This window comes from Phalacrocorax carbo, chromosome 20 (genome assembly GCF_963921805.1).
Source record: "Phalacrocorax carbo chromosome 20, bPhaCar2.1, whole genome shotgun sequence".
In the NCBI taxonomy this organism is placed as follows: domain Eukaryota; kingdom Metazoa; phylum Chordata; class Aves; order Suliformes; family Phalacrocoracidae; genus Phalacrocorax; species Phalacrocorax carbo.
Genome location: NC_087532.1, coordinates 3,196,139 through 3,209,062, shown reverse-complemented (window position 1 = coordinate 3,209,062; position 12,924 = coordinate 3,196,139). Strand labels below are relative to the sequence as shown.

Sequence of the window (12,924 nt, the reverse complement as noted above, 5' to 3'; positions counted from 1 at the left end):
TTTAGTAAACAGACTATTTGTTTAAACAAGACTTTATTGAAACATTTTAGAAGTTTATGTACAAAACAACATTCCCACCCCCGTATCAGGATGTTAGTCACCTGCTGGGAACAAAGCAAGTGCCTGGTGTGTGCTGGTGCTGTCAGCTTGGGGACACTCGGAGGTTGCTGAGGAATTTACAAAACTGCCAAATTCATGTAGTTTAGAGCTGGGCAATTTCAGCCTTGGCTCAGTTAGGACTGAAGGAAACTGAAGGACTGAACATACTGGAATCTGACAGCCTACACTGGCCTTACTCTGAGGTCAGGTCACTTACTTCTGCGGAACACAAGAGGCCCACTTTGGTTTTGGACATGAAGAGGCATCAGCCCCTGGATTTAACTTGCAGGTTTTAATCTATTTCAGATGGTTCCAGGAGTTACCCATCACTAAGAGCACAGTAGTATTTGTAGGAAGCGTTAGAACAGAGCAGTAGCAATACCGAGTAAGAGAGTCAGCCACCTCACTTTCCAAATACACCTAGAGAGAGGCTGCATATCAGAGGGGCTATTTCAACTACCGCATAAGAAAACCCTAGGGACACAGACATTAGTGGCACAAGTTAAATAGTGACTGACGTGCTGTTTCTGTAGCATACCGTGTACTTCTACCACGGTAGAGTTTCCCCTTGCCAGTCCAGGAAGGAACCATTTTCCTTTTCACCAAGACGGTCCAGAACAGAGAGAATACCTGGGATAGCCTCTTGCACCTGCATGGGAGCCTAGAGCAAAGCAAGCTTAGATTATTATTGGGAATATCCTACAGAAGAGAATCAAATGCATTTAAGGAGTTACTAGAATCAAAGGTGATGTATTTTCTTGTTTCATAGTGTACCTCTACAGCATGTGGAAGTGCACACTGTACAGTGGGTTCTCGCTGAAGGGCTGGGACAAGGCAGTCATGCTTTCACATTTTCAGAGAGATGTCACTTACCATGTTTCCACCCATGTCTGTCTGAAGCCAGCCTGGGTGCAAAGAAATACAGAGAATTCCATCTGATTTCAAGTCAGCAGCAAGACACCTGGTGATCATGTTCAGTGCAGTCTACAAGAGTGGAAACCATCTATTAGCATGCTGGTTTTACAAACCTTGAGCAAGACTATAAGCCAAGCTAATTGGCACCTCCCACCGTGCTGCGTCCTGAGAAATGAAGGGTCAGTAACAGTATCACAGTAACTTATCCAGGCTTAGCAGGGGCTTCATTCTCAGAGGTATCTGTTAAGAGGAGCAGCATGAAAGCTCTCTCGCCATAAGCTTATGGCCCAAAGATGAAACTAAGTTGTGATGGAAGATAAAATAGCATCTGAAGCTCCTAAGGAGCTGTGGGGAAAATAATATTGACATAAGGACTCTCTTTTTCTGCAATAATCACTACACATTGTTTTTTACTTCTGAACAGGGAAAACAAGCATATTAACGGCTTATGAGTAGGTGGTGTAGGAGAAATTGTATGTCTAGTCTTGACTATTCATACAAACTCAGTCTCTGGATGTGACAAAACTAAAAACTCCACCTCTCACTAACTAGCATTAACATGTACAGGTCAGCACACCTTTTGGAGAGTTTCATGCCTGCTATCTTGCTTGGACTGGAGAGGAACACAGCTAATAGGACACACACTTGATGGCATCAGTTCTTCCCTAAATGCCAAGTCCCTCTGAAATGGATCTATATCAGAGTAGTGATCACAGAATCACAGAATCATTAAGGTTGGAAAAGACCTCTAAGATCATCAAGTCTAACCCCCAACCCAACACCCCCAGGCCTCCTAAACTGCGTCCCAAAGTGCCACGTCTACACGGTTTTTTAACACCTCCAGGGATGGTGACTCCCCCACCTCTCTGGGCAACCTGTGCCAATGCCTGACCACTCTCTCAGTAAAGATTTAAATTTTGATTGGACATTCAATGAGTTCAAGCAGTTCATTATTCTCAACATCATGAGTTCAAGCAGCCATCAGCTCAATTCACTCAGTGATGGAGCATTTGTGCACCTCTTCTTAAGAAGTTGCCATGCCTGCTCCAGATGTAGGGTTTTCAGAGGTCCCATTTCCACCCACATGAACAACCAGCACAGTTCCTATGTCAGCCTATCCATGGAAGTGCTGCACACCTCCGATCATCATCTTAAGTTGTCTTTAACTCACAGGCCTGCCCTCACCCAACGAGCACAGCCCAGGGTAGCCTACAAACCTTTGCTATCCTGTAGGGGTAGACCTTGAGGAACATCTCATTTGCCTGGACGAGTTGCATGGAGGCAGCAAGAGAGGACATATTGATAATAGCAGCCCTATGGCAGCCCATTCCTGTGCTCAGCTGGGCTGCCTTCCTCAGAAGGGGTAGAAACGCCTGTGAAAACAAGAGTTTGTTTTGATTTGGTCAGCTTGCTCTCAGCCCATTCGAGGCAAGCTGGACTCTCAGGTTCTGCTCTATGAAGAACTGCATTACAACTCTATGCCACCAGCACAGGATGAGGATGGCTCCCCAGACAAGCTGACCGTAGGAAACCTTTCTGTAACAGCCAGCTGTAAGTGGCAAGGACCTTCAGTCTCTTCTGCTCACCTCCTAGGGCGACCTGTCCACTGCAGTGACCTCATACCAGATGGATTTAAGTAAAAAGACAGATCCCTGATAGAAAGGATCTCTTGCTGCTCTCTAGGCATGCAATTTGATATCAGACCTGTGACTGTGCGGTTCCAAGGTGACATGTGCTTGGTTACACGTCCAGCTCACTGGTGGAATAGCCTCTTAGAGTACCATAGATTATGCACCTTCCCCCCAGTTCTCACCTTGGTGACCATCAGCTGGGCAACAGTATTGGTTTCATAAATGGTGAGCATTGTCTCTGCTGTGACTTCTTCCAAGGAAGCAAGCACATTGATGCCAGCATTGTTAATTAGGCAGTTCAGACCTTTATCTCCCACAATTTCTTCCACTTCCTTGACTACTTTCTTGATGCTGTTCTCACAGACCACATCTGCACAGAGGAGCCAAGAATAACCACAGTGAACTGGGTGGTTCAAATGCCATCTGTCCCTATTCCTGCACATGCTAAACCAAAGCTAAGGCATTAGTCCGAATAGGGACATTTAGGCAGCACACAGAGATGACAGTGCAGACATCTTTACATAGATTATGTTTCCCCGGTGTTAAGATGAGGGTGATCATTTTCAGCTGCTGGAGGTCACCCAGGGGACCAGTTTCCTAAGATGCACTCGCCTGGCTTAGTTGAACATACTTCTGTAGAAGCCCTTTACTCACCCAGTTGGAGGAGCTTGATATTGCTGTATTGCTTGCTAAGCTGCTGGAGTTCCTAGGAAGAAGGAATTATCTGTGTTATCTTTTATATATATCCATGGCTATTACAATAAAGAGTTTGAGATCTGCACTTCCAGAATGTAATTGCCGTTTATTTTCAGAATGGGACCAAAAGGCAGTGATACTGTTTTGTTTTCTAACCTGCTGAGCAGCTTTCCTGCGAGCAAGATCAACTGCTCCAAGAAACTGAACTCTTCACCTGCTTAGTCAAGATACTAGCACGCTAGATTACAGAGTTAGTTCTCAGTGTGTACAACTCAAAGCCGTGTTTGCAGTGTAACCAAAGGTCTTCGATCAAGCGGCTACCGTTGCCAGTTCCACAGCAGACCCAGTGCTCAGGCTGCAGTCCAAGCCAGGAATTCCCCACTTCTGTAACAACCATAATTGACCTGAAGCTCCGCTAGCGCTAGACATCAGTTTAGGCCAACAGGAATGCTTGAGAAGAGCCATTTGGAATTACTGTTTGCGGGAGAAGTTTCCTAGCAATTTTCCCATGGAAATTCTGTTTGCCAGCACTCTCATTCAGTTCTTGTAACTGAAGGTAAAGCACACAGGAACTGGGTTACATACACAGCAAGTTTTCACGAGAACAATTCTCTCTCTGCTAGATAGCTATAATTCAGTCATCTGTCTGCTACCTCTCAGTAGAATAATGACTGGGAGAAAATTAGTACTGTACTGGCGTTGGTACTGGACAGAGGTGCGTCCAAATTGGATCCATAGGCCAAGCTGGAACACTTAGGTTTCTGTGCCTGGTAGCCAAGTGGGAAGTGTGGCCAAATGTGACAGAATCCCATGTTTAGGAGACTGAGCAACCCTGGACAAACATTCCAGCTCAAGCAAATCCATTTCTTTAGGAGCCCTTTGGGAATAGGGGTCAGGAAGGCTGATTTTGAAAGAGTACTACTTTGCCACTTGGAGACACTTAGGGACTCCACGTCCTCTGCCAAGCTATAACACATTGCATCTTTTAACTCAGTTGATGTTCTGCAGGATTCTTTCCAGGCTTCTTCAGAAAATTTGTTCTCCCACTGAGGACAATCTACATCTGCATTTAAGGCTATTAAGGGGAAGGGGAAGGAAGGGGAGCAAGTCAAGAAACACAAAACCAGAAGACGCTTCTTCCCTTGAATGGGGCTTAGGGATTGTTGAATTCCATTGAAAATGGGATAGTTTTCAACTGATTAAAGGCCCAGAACACAGTGTCTTGTTTATTGACAGTCAGGCATGAAACAGTTCTGCCATGTCAAGGCCTGCAATAATTATGTGGCTTTGGACTGTCCACTGGACTTTAGTTTGACAGTATCCCTTACTTGATAATAAACTCCAGAAGTGCTCTGGCTTCTCAAGGTTGGTTCATTTATTTCTAGTCAGACTGCTTTACTCTCTGACAGGAACCAGCTACTAGCTTTTGCTAAAAGACCAGAGATGTTTTGTGCAGGGACAGCGACTGAGAGGCTTCTGTAGTGAAAAAGCAATATGTTCAATTAAGAACTCCAAACACTGTAGCATTAAGCATTCTCCAGAACACAAACAGCATGAAATTACAATCGCTGCATGCAAATCAGGTTTAAAATTAGATGGTTTTTCTATTTAGTTGTTTACTTAGTTAATAAGAGGCTCCCACTTCAGTGGTTTAAGTTTCTCAGAAGCAGCTTCCAGGCCTAAAGCTCACTTAAACAGCTTTGGTCTTCAAGAATGTTACTCCACCTGATATAAACATAAGCTGAATAATCCAGTTAGGAAACTTAAAAACTGCAGAAAAGCCTATTCTTTTCCCTACTATGACTAGAAGGAACATGCAGAGAGGAGGACCGAGACAAGTTCCCAGCAATCAGATACAGCGATTTCAAGCCACCAGCCACGTATGGTGCTGCTTCTCTTCCCCCACCCCAAGTAGTTTTGATCAAAGAGGTCAAATGTCCAGAGAACTCTGAAAATATTAGTGCAATGCATGCGTATACTAGTTATCGACTCCGCAGCGAAGGGATAAGCTTTCCTGAAACTCACTGCGGCCATCTGTCAAATGCCTTCTCCTCCCCTCATTAAAAACAGAACAAAACAAACCCACTTAAAAATAAAAAAATAAATAAATAAAAAAAAAACAAAACAAGACAACAAAAGCCAAACCTACACCACCAAAGTTGCCTGCAAGTTTTTTGTGCAGCAGGCTTGCACTCACTTTTTTTGTGCCAACATCCTAGTGCAGAGGCACTGCACCCAGGACAGATAGGTTAAACCCCTGGGCCGACCAGATCTCAGAGCACAGCCTAACAGAGCCGGTGCAGCCCACAGTGGCAATGCATACATAGGAATAACTGAGCTCGTTAGTACTGCTGTTTGAAGCGCAGCTTGTGTTTTAATGTCAGTTTAGGCAGTTTCATTTACAGACGGGATGTACCGCCAACATAGCCCAGGCTAAGTCATTTTTAGTTAGCGTACTGTGATAGCCAATTTAAAAATAAACAAAGAAAAACAACAGAAAGCCACAACACATCCCCCTAATACTGTGTTTAGCGTAGTAGCTCTAGAAGCGCTCTGCACCTGGATAGTTACCCCTGAGAATCAACTGTTAGGGATTCCAAGAAAAATTCAAACTCTGATTAGCAACTGTTGTTTCCTGCTTGTTAATCGTAATTAAAATCAGCAAAGAGTCAGCCTACTCCAATTGAAACAAGATCTCCTGGCACTCAAGGCTCCAGATACAGATTCATCAGTACACAAGATATTTATTGCTAGATTTCAGCCAGGAATGTTATGTTGTCTTTGTCATTTAGCAAGATTTACTTTGCCTTCTTCATTAAAGTATTGTTCACTTCAGTTACAACTCTTGGAAAGGACCTGGCCATACTAAGCCAGGAAGCAATCAAGCCAAGCTAACATAGCCTGTAGGTAGCTTTGTTGGGCTAAGGGTACTTACGTATCCTTTCACACCATCCTGCTTGCTCTCAGGACAAAGTCAAACATGTATCACATTTGCCCGTATCTCTCTGAGACAGGCTATTCAGCATCACAGCGTACAGCCAACTTACTGTTTGGCTGTGTGAGAGCTTACACCAAGCTGCTGCCCAGATCCACAGTCCTCTCTGACTCAAGAAGTGCAAAACACTTCCAGAAGAAAAAATAACCCCAATGCTGAACTAACCCAAAATTAGAAAGACTTCAAGAATGCCCCCTTTGCCTAATATAACACATCTGCCTTGCTAGAACACCGCTCCAGAGATTGCTCAGCTGTTCTTCCCAATAGCAGAGCAGATGGCTAAAATATGTAGCCAAGAAAAAAAAAAAAAAAGGAAAGAAGAAAAACAAAACCCAAAAAGCTGACAGAGACAGTGTGCAGCAGCACTTCAGTGAGAGCTCTGTGTCTGACAAGGGAACAGACACAGCACTGTTAGTAATATCATCTCCTACTTCAGAGGAAGGGAAACAGCACATTAAGCCCTGGAAGCTTTCCAGGGCCCAGCAGAGGACTCTTGAGCAGCGAGGAACTGAACGCTTTCTTGTTCACCTGGGAACACACTTGGGCTTGCGGGGAGAGCAGGAGGAACAAGAGATGCTCCTGTCCCAAGGTCCCACATTCAGCTTTCAGCACAGCCTAACAGAGCCAAGCTGAGCACAAAAAGCCCTGTGAACAGATTAACACCATGGCCTTTTGGATCCCGTCGGCTACCTCGCTTCCCCAGAAAGCCACCTCTTCCTTCTGTACCTCGACAAGTCAGAGGGGGGACTAGAGGGGCTACACCATCATTAGGTGTAGTCTTAGACTTCAGGTCTGAGTTTTTCCTTGTTATGGGGAAGCAGGATCGGGGAAGAAAGAGCAAGGAAAAAAGCAGGAAGGGGGGAGAATTACAGACGGGTCCCTGAGCCCATACAGGCTGCCTAATAATGACTGTACTGTGGTTTTGTCCACCTGGAGTGCAAGGACAGGGCGTCAGGATTATTTTGCAAAAGATTTGTAGCTGCTTCCACTCTCAGTGCTGGAGCAGCCCAAGTAAAGGCAGATCAGAATCAAAGTGTGGCTGAAGGAGTCTAGTATGGTACTTTTCAAGGAGGGGCAGCGGTTATCTAGATGTGCCTGCAGGCCTGATGCATGTTATCGTGTGATCTAAAGCCCATATTTTAGGCAAATGTTCTGGGAGGCCACCTAGGAGCTATTCACACAAGAACTCAAGTTATCACAACTTCTGCCAGCACAGACTCACATGCAAAAGCTTGCAGCTGTTCAGCATTATCCAAGGGTTAGCAAGGTACAGGAGATGTTCTGCTTTCTGTAGTAAGCAGAGGAAGGCAAAGACAGACTCTTCTCCAGCCTCTCTTTCTAAAGTCAGGTCCTATGGGGCTCTTGTCTGTCCACTGTTTGGAGGACTCCAAAGTACACAGTCATTTGTGTAACAGCATACGCTCTGCCGAGAGATTCTCTGGATAACTGTCGGCTACCGGGGAATCGCTGCTGACTATTCTCCCTAAGATGGGCGCTGGATTTGCCAGTAACTAAGCATATTTAATCACTTTTCCTCTAAACAGTGGAAGATGATTTTTTAAAAGGTTTTTCATTTAAGCTCTTCCCATCCTTTTTCCCCTCCCCGCATTCTGCAACAGGAAAATGCTACTCTACCAAACCTGATGAGAGCAGAATTGAAGAGAACTGTCCAAAGTTGCTGTTCTCCAAGCTCACCCTCTAAGCCAGGAGGGGCTGGGGGGGGACAGTGCACTCCCATTAAGCAGGACTTTTCACATGGTCAGATCCCACAAAACAAAGTGAGAAGAAACAAATTTAGACTGCTTGAATCACCACCAAGAGAAAAAGCAAGCACTGACAGCTCAGGTGTGCAGGGAAGGAACAAGCCACTCAACTTTACAGCCCAGTCTGCATCGTCAACAAACAGGTCTTAGGTGGGCAAAGCTCATTTCATGGGCATTAAGGCAAGTGTGCAGTGCCAGCCTCTGGAGCGCAGGAACCTGAACTCTAGGTTTTCAAGATTTGACTGGAAATTCAGTGAAGGCAAAGATTTTTTTCTGGAAAAGAAAACAAAAAAAAAAGAAAGAAAATAAGAAAATCATCAAGCCTTTGCCTTCACCTTACACACTCAAGCAACACTGCCAAATTGGATCCAAGCTTTGAGACAGTCAGTTGTATATGGTGCTAAGGCTGCCATTGCTAGAGGCTCAAGCACGTCTGTGCTTGCCCTCTGCCAGCTAGAAGGGCTAGCGGCGTGGTGGAAACACACCTCAGGAGGTCAGAAAGTTTTGTGCCAACTTTATGCGTTGCAGAAGGGACAGATAATACTAGTGGACTACTACAGTACTTTCAGTAAAGATTTCCCTTCCTTGTCAAGTTTCCAAACCCATCTGTTAGAAATATGCTTTCAGCTGGCTGCAGAGGTTTCTACTGATGTGCTGCCAAAGCACAGCACATGGCCTAGAGGTCCTTACAAAGAACAAAAACCCACCCTGATCCACCAAGGACAAACCTTGACACCCCCCACCCCAAAAAAAGAAAACCCACACAACTTGGGATGCACCCATGTGGCCTGCAGAATCACCACTCAGGGTTACTGGAACGTGGCTCTCGGCCAGCTTCCTGCCTACAGCAGACATGACTGCCAGCAGTCTTTCCAGGTTTCTGCCGCTGCAAGCAAGGAGTGACCCAGGCACACGGCATTATTTGAAGGCTATTTCATCTTCTTGTGCAGGTTTACCAGCCTTTTTTCTCAAGACTTTAAGTACTGGCAATGCGAAAAGGCTCGCAAGTTGTGTTAAGATACGTCTGTGTGAACATTTCCTAGGGAGCTCTTCCTATTGATGGAACCATTTTGCTTCGCCGTGTAATTGATCCAGGGCCATTATAATGAGAAATCACTGCTGAACACAGGGCCAATTGGTGAGAAAGAGAACCTCCCTCAGCACCAGCTAAATCAGCTTTAGAACAAACAACTAAGCAGGGAGATTTCTATCTAACAACAGGTCATATGTCTCTGCTGGTTTCCTGTACCACTACTGCACCACACTGTTGTGCAATCGCTCATAGGAAATACGTCTGGGACGAATGCCAGATCTTGTAACAGGAGTTAAAAGCGAACAGGATGGTAGGGAATACGGCTTCAGGAGCTCATGCAGTGCAGAAGGGGGGCCGAGGGGGGAAGCTGCAGGAACCAGTGGCTCTCAGAGGCGGTCTGCACACCAGATTTCAGTCTTGCTGGACTGTTTCTCAGCAATTCCATTCAGAAATATCCTAAACGTGTCTTTCGGCTGGAGATTTTTTTTTTTTTTTTTTTACAAGAAACAAAATTAAGACCTTTTCCTTCGGTTTCATGAGCACCTGTAGAGCAGCACAGCGCTCCTGGAGAGCCGGGCGGTCAGACCGCAGGCGCTACCCGCCCAGCCCTGTACCACCGTCCCTAAAGGGAGCATCGGCACCATCATCTGAAGTTTTTGTGTAGCTACGGAGTAAACGAACTTGCTACGTTTTGTTTATTGCTAGCATGGTGCGATCACAGCTGGCACTGAAAAGAATAAAACCCACCATAAGGGAACAGACATATAAGCTCTGTTTTACCTCTGCACATGCCAGGGAATTCACCTTTTGCTACAGCTGCCTCGGGCCGTGCTTGAAGCAGGGGAGATGCAGAAGTAGGGCTTTTGGCATCGATTTCCTACCCAACGCCTGTGACAACACACAGGGGTCTGAGGCAGTCACAGAGCTGAGAGTTCAGATTCTTGCAGCTCTGGAACACTAGAGTTTTCCTGGGAAAGCAAGAGGGTGATACCGGCATGTATTGCTGTGCAGCCCTAGCAGCATTCTACTGTACTGAGGAGAGTCAAGATCCAACTAGAGATGCACCAGGGGACACTCGTGGCCACAGAGTGAGCAGACTGAGAACCCTCATTATCAATTTGCCTCCAAAAGGTTTCGGGGAATACCTTTAATTTGTCTGACAGTCATTTATAACAGTCTAGGAATGGGGAAAGAGTCCAAATGCGCTACTGCGATGCTGTAGCGGCAGGAATGCTGGCTGAAAGGGGAAAGGGCTGCAAGCGCATTCACCAGCAACACGTACCAAAAGCTACTAGGTTTTCAGCAGAAGGCTCTGGTCCCCACCCAGCCAAGAAGGGCACTACGAGGTGCATTTAATTTCTCATTCGTTTGGACTTTCTCTCTTGTTGCAAGTCCAGCGGAGACAAGGAACAGACAGATGGGGCACAGCTCCTTCTGGGGACACAGACACACCGTGCAGAAGAGACAAGGAAAGCTATAACTGGTTTCACTGGGAGGGACCCTGGGGATGGGCTGCCCCTGCAGGGCTCCAGGTCCGTGCAAAGCCGGAGAAGGCCAGGACGTACTTACCTCCAGCTGCAAATCCAGCGAGAAACTCGGGGACCGGAGGAAGGGAGGCTTGAGATGCTGCAGCTGCCCAGTCTGCCCGCCCGCGGCTGCAGCGTTTCCAGCTCCCCTGCCCTCCCCCGGGGAGTGCACAGAAGCACCCCAAGAGCAACATCCCCAGCTCGTTTCGCCTCCAACCGCGGAGACTTTCACGGCACCGGTTTCTATCGGACCCGGCCACCTACCCCGGGCGGAGCTCAACCCCCAGCTCCCGTCCCACCGCGGGCACTTGCTGCCGGGACACCAGCGCTTGCTCGCAAGAGATGCTCGACCTGTTCTGCGCTTCCAGAAGCGCCTTCTCCTTCCCCCCCCCCCGTGCCCCCTCCCCAGCCCCCCGGGCTAGCGCTGCCCGGACATGTGCTCCGGGCTCCAGCCCCAGCCGGGTTCCTCTCCAGAGGTGCCTGCGGGGTGTCCCTGGGTTAGGGAGAGCTGCGGCAGCCCAGCCCAGCCCAGCCGGCCCCGAGCGGCTGGGGGGCCCCGGCACCCACCGGGCGGCGGAGCCCCGGTTCCCTCCCGGGGAGCCCCGGCCCCGGTTACCTGCGCCTTCTCGGGGTACCGGCACGTCGCAAAGACGAAGTCCGGGGAGGGGCTGGCGGCTGCGAGCCCCCGCACCAGCCCTAGCCCGATGCCCCGGCTGCAGCCGGTGATGAGCACGGAGCGGCAGCGCGGCTGGGCCATGCTGCCTCGGCTCGGCTTAGCACGGCTCAGCTCGGCTTAACTCGGCTCGCCCTGCTCCCGGCGCGGCCCCGCACTGCTATTAACCTGCGCGGCGTGGAGCCGGTACCACCGCCCCGATCCCGCCCCCAGCGCCCCGCCCGGCCCGACCCGGCCCGGCTCGGCTGGGCTCGGCTCAGCTGGGCTCGGCTCTGCTCGGTTGGGCACCTCCCCCGCTGCCTCCGGCCGCCGACAAAGCGCCTCCCGGCAGCCCACGGCCCCCGCAGCCCCGGGGCTCGGCTCCCGCCCTCCCGGAGGCGGCTCGGCTGGGCTTGGGGCTCCCGGGAGCAGCCCTGGGCAGCCGGGGGTCTCTGCCCGAACCCCCCCGCCCCGCGGGAGGAGAGAGGTTGACTCGCGCTCAGAAAACGATTGACTTTCCAACAGGGAATGATCGATTTGTTCTCCCCTCTCTCACGAAGACCACAACCTAACGCGCTCCCTGGACAAGTAACCTCAGCGCCCCGTTTCAGAAACTTCTGCAGGGAAAAAAGCCAGACCCCCAGCTCCATCAGAGCAGCGGCCGCCTGCCCCCAGCACGGCTCTGCTGGGCATCGCATGACTGCCCCGTGAGAAATAATCCGTATTCGTAAGACTGACGTAAATGGACAACGGTGAAATTGCTACCCGCAACATCTGGGAGTGGGTAGAAGAATAGAGGGATGATAAAAGTCCTCTAATGGGGTGATGAGGCAGAGGCAGGAACTGAGCCCACATTTCTGGAATCTCCAAGTCACTGCCAGAGGCACAGACCAAGCCGCCTTTTTTTGGTTGTTCCGAGCGTTATTTTACCATTCGTTCTGCCTTGTGGGTGACCCGTTCCTGGAAATCGCTACGGGCTGCCTTGCTTTAGCCAGCCCTCACACGTACTGCGCGCAGCGCCGCGCGTGCTTTCCCAGATCAGCCGCCTATTATTGATCTGCATACACCCATGCATTTAAACTGCAGGTACAAAGGCTTTAATTACATCTCTAAGTACTGTTTTCCTCTTTATTTTCTTCATTAAAAGATCAGTAAGCTTTTTAAAACCTTAACTTCGTCCTGGTACAGGTCAGGAATAGCCTCTCGCCTTGCACTGGGGGAAACTAAAGCACAAAGAGATTTGGTCGTTTGTTCCAATTCTGTAGAAAAGCCCCAAAGGTCCGACGAGTCTGCCCTGTTTCCCTTTTGTTGGTTTCTTTATTTCTAAATAACTGCAGCAGCTTCAAGTAATGTACAGGATCTGCATAGCTGAAAACATCTGTTACTGCTGGGTAGCTCGAAAGAAGGTTTGGTATTCGCAGGTCGCACCCGCAGGGTGAGATGAAGGTTACAAGATACTCGCAGTCATTTGTCCTATCTCAGGCCCTTAAACACAAAGCGTTGCAGGCAAGCGCAGCCGACCGGCGGCACGGCTTCTCCATCAGTGCTTTAGCTCTTATCTTTGTGCAGAAAGTCACGGCTGCGATGGTTATTTCTGGTGTGCCGGGTCTCTCT

The 12,924-nt window shown here is 48.6% G+C and overlaps 1 protein-coding gene across 1 annotated transcript; it reads right to left on the bottom strand.

Moving 5' to 3' along the window:
* On the bottom strand, nucleotides 1–11,596 carry LOC104048001 (C-signal). Its single transcript, XM_064470194.1, has 6 exons — nucleotides 11,275–11,596; nucleotides 3,300–3,351; nucleotides 2,828–3,015; nucleotides 2,232–2,387; nucleotides 973–1,083; nucleotides 1–760 (listed from the first exon to the last, which is right to left on the bottom strand). Exons 1-6 carry the CDS (start codon nucleotides 11,413–11,415, stop codon nucleotides 647–649), a joined length of 762 nt encoding a protein of 253 aa, XP_064326264.1. The 5' UTR covers nucleotides 11,416–11,596; the 3' UTR covers nucleotides 1–646.
* Nucleotides 11,597–12,924: the final 1,328 nt, after the last annotated feature.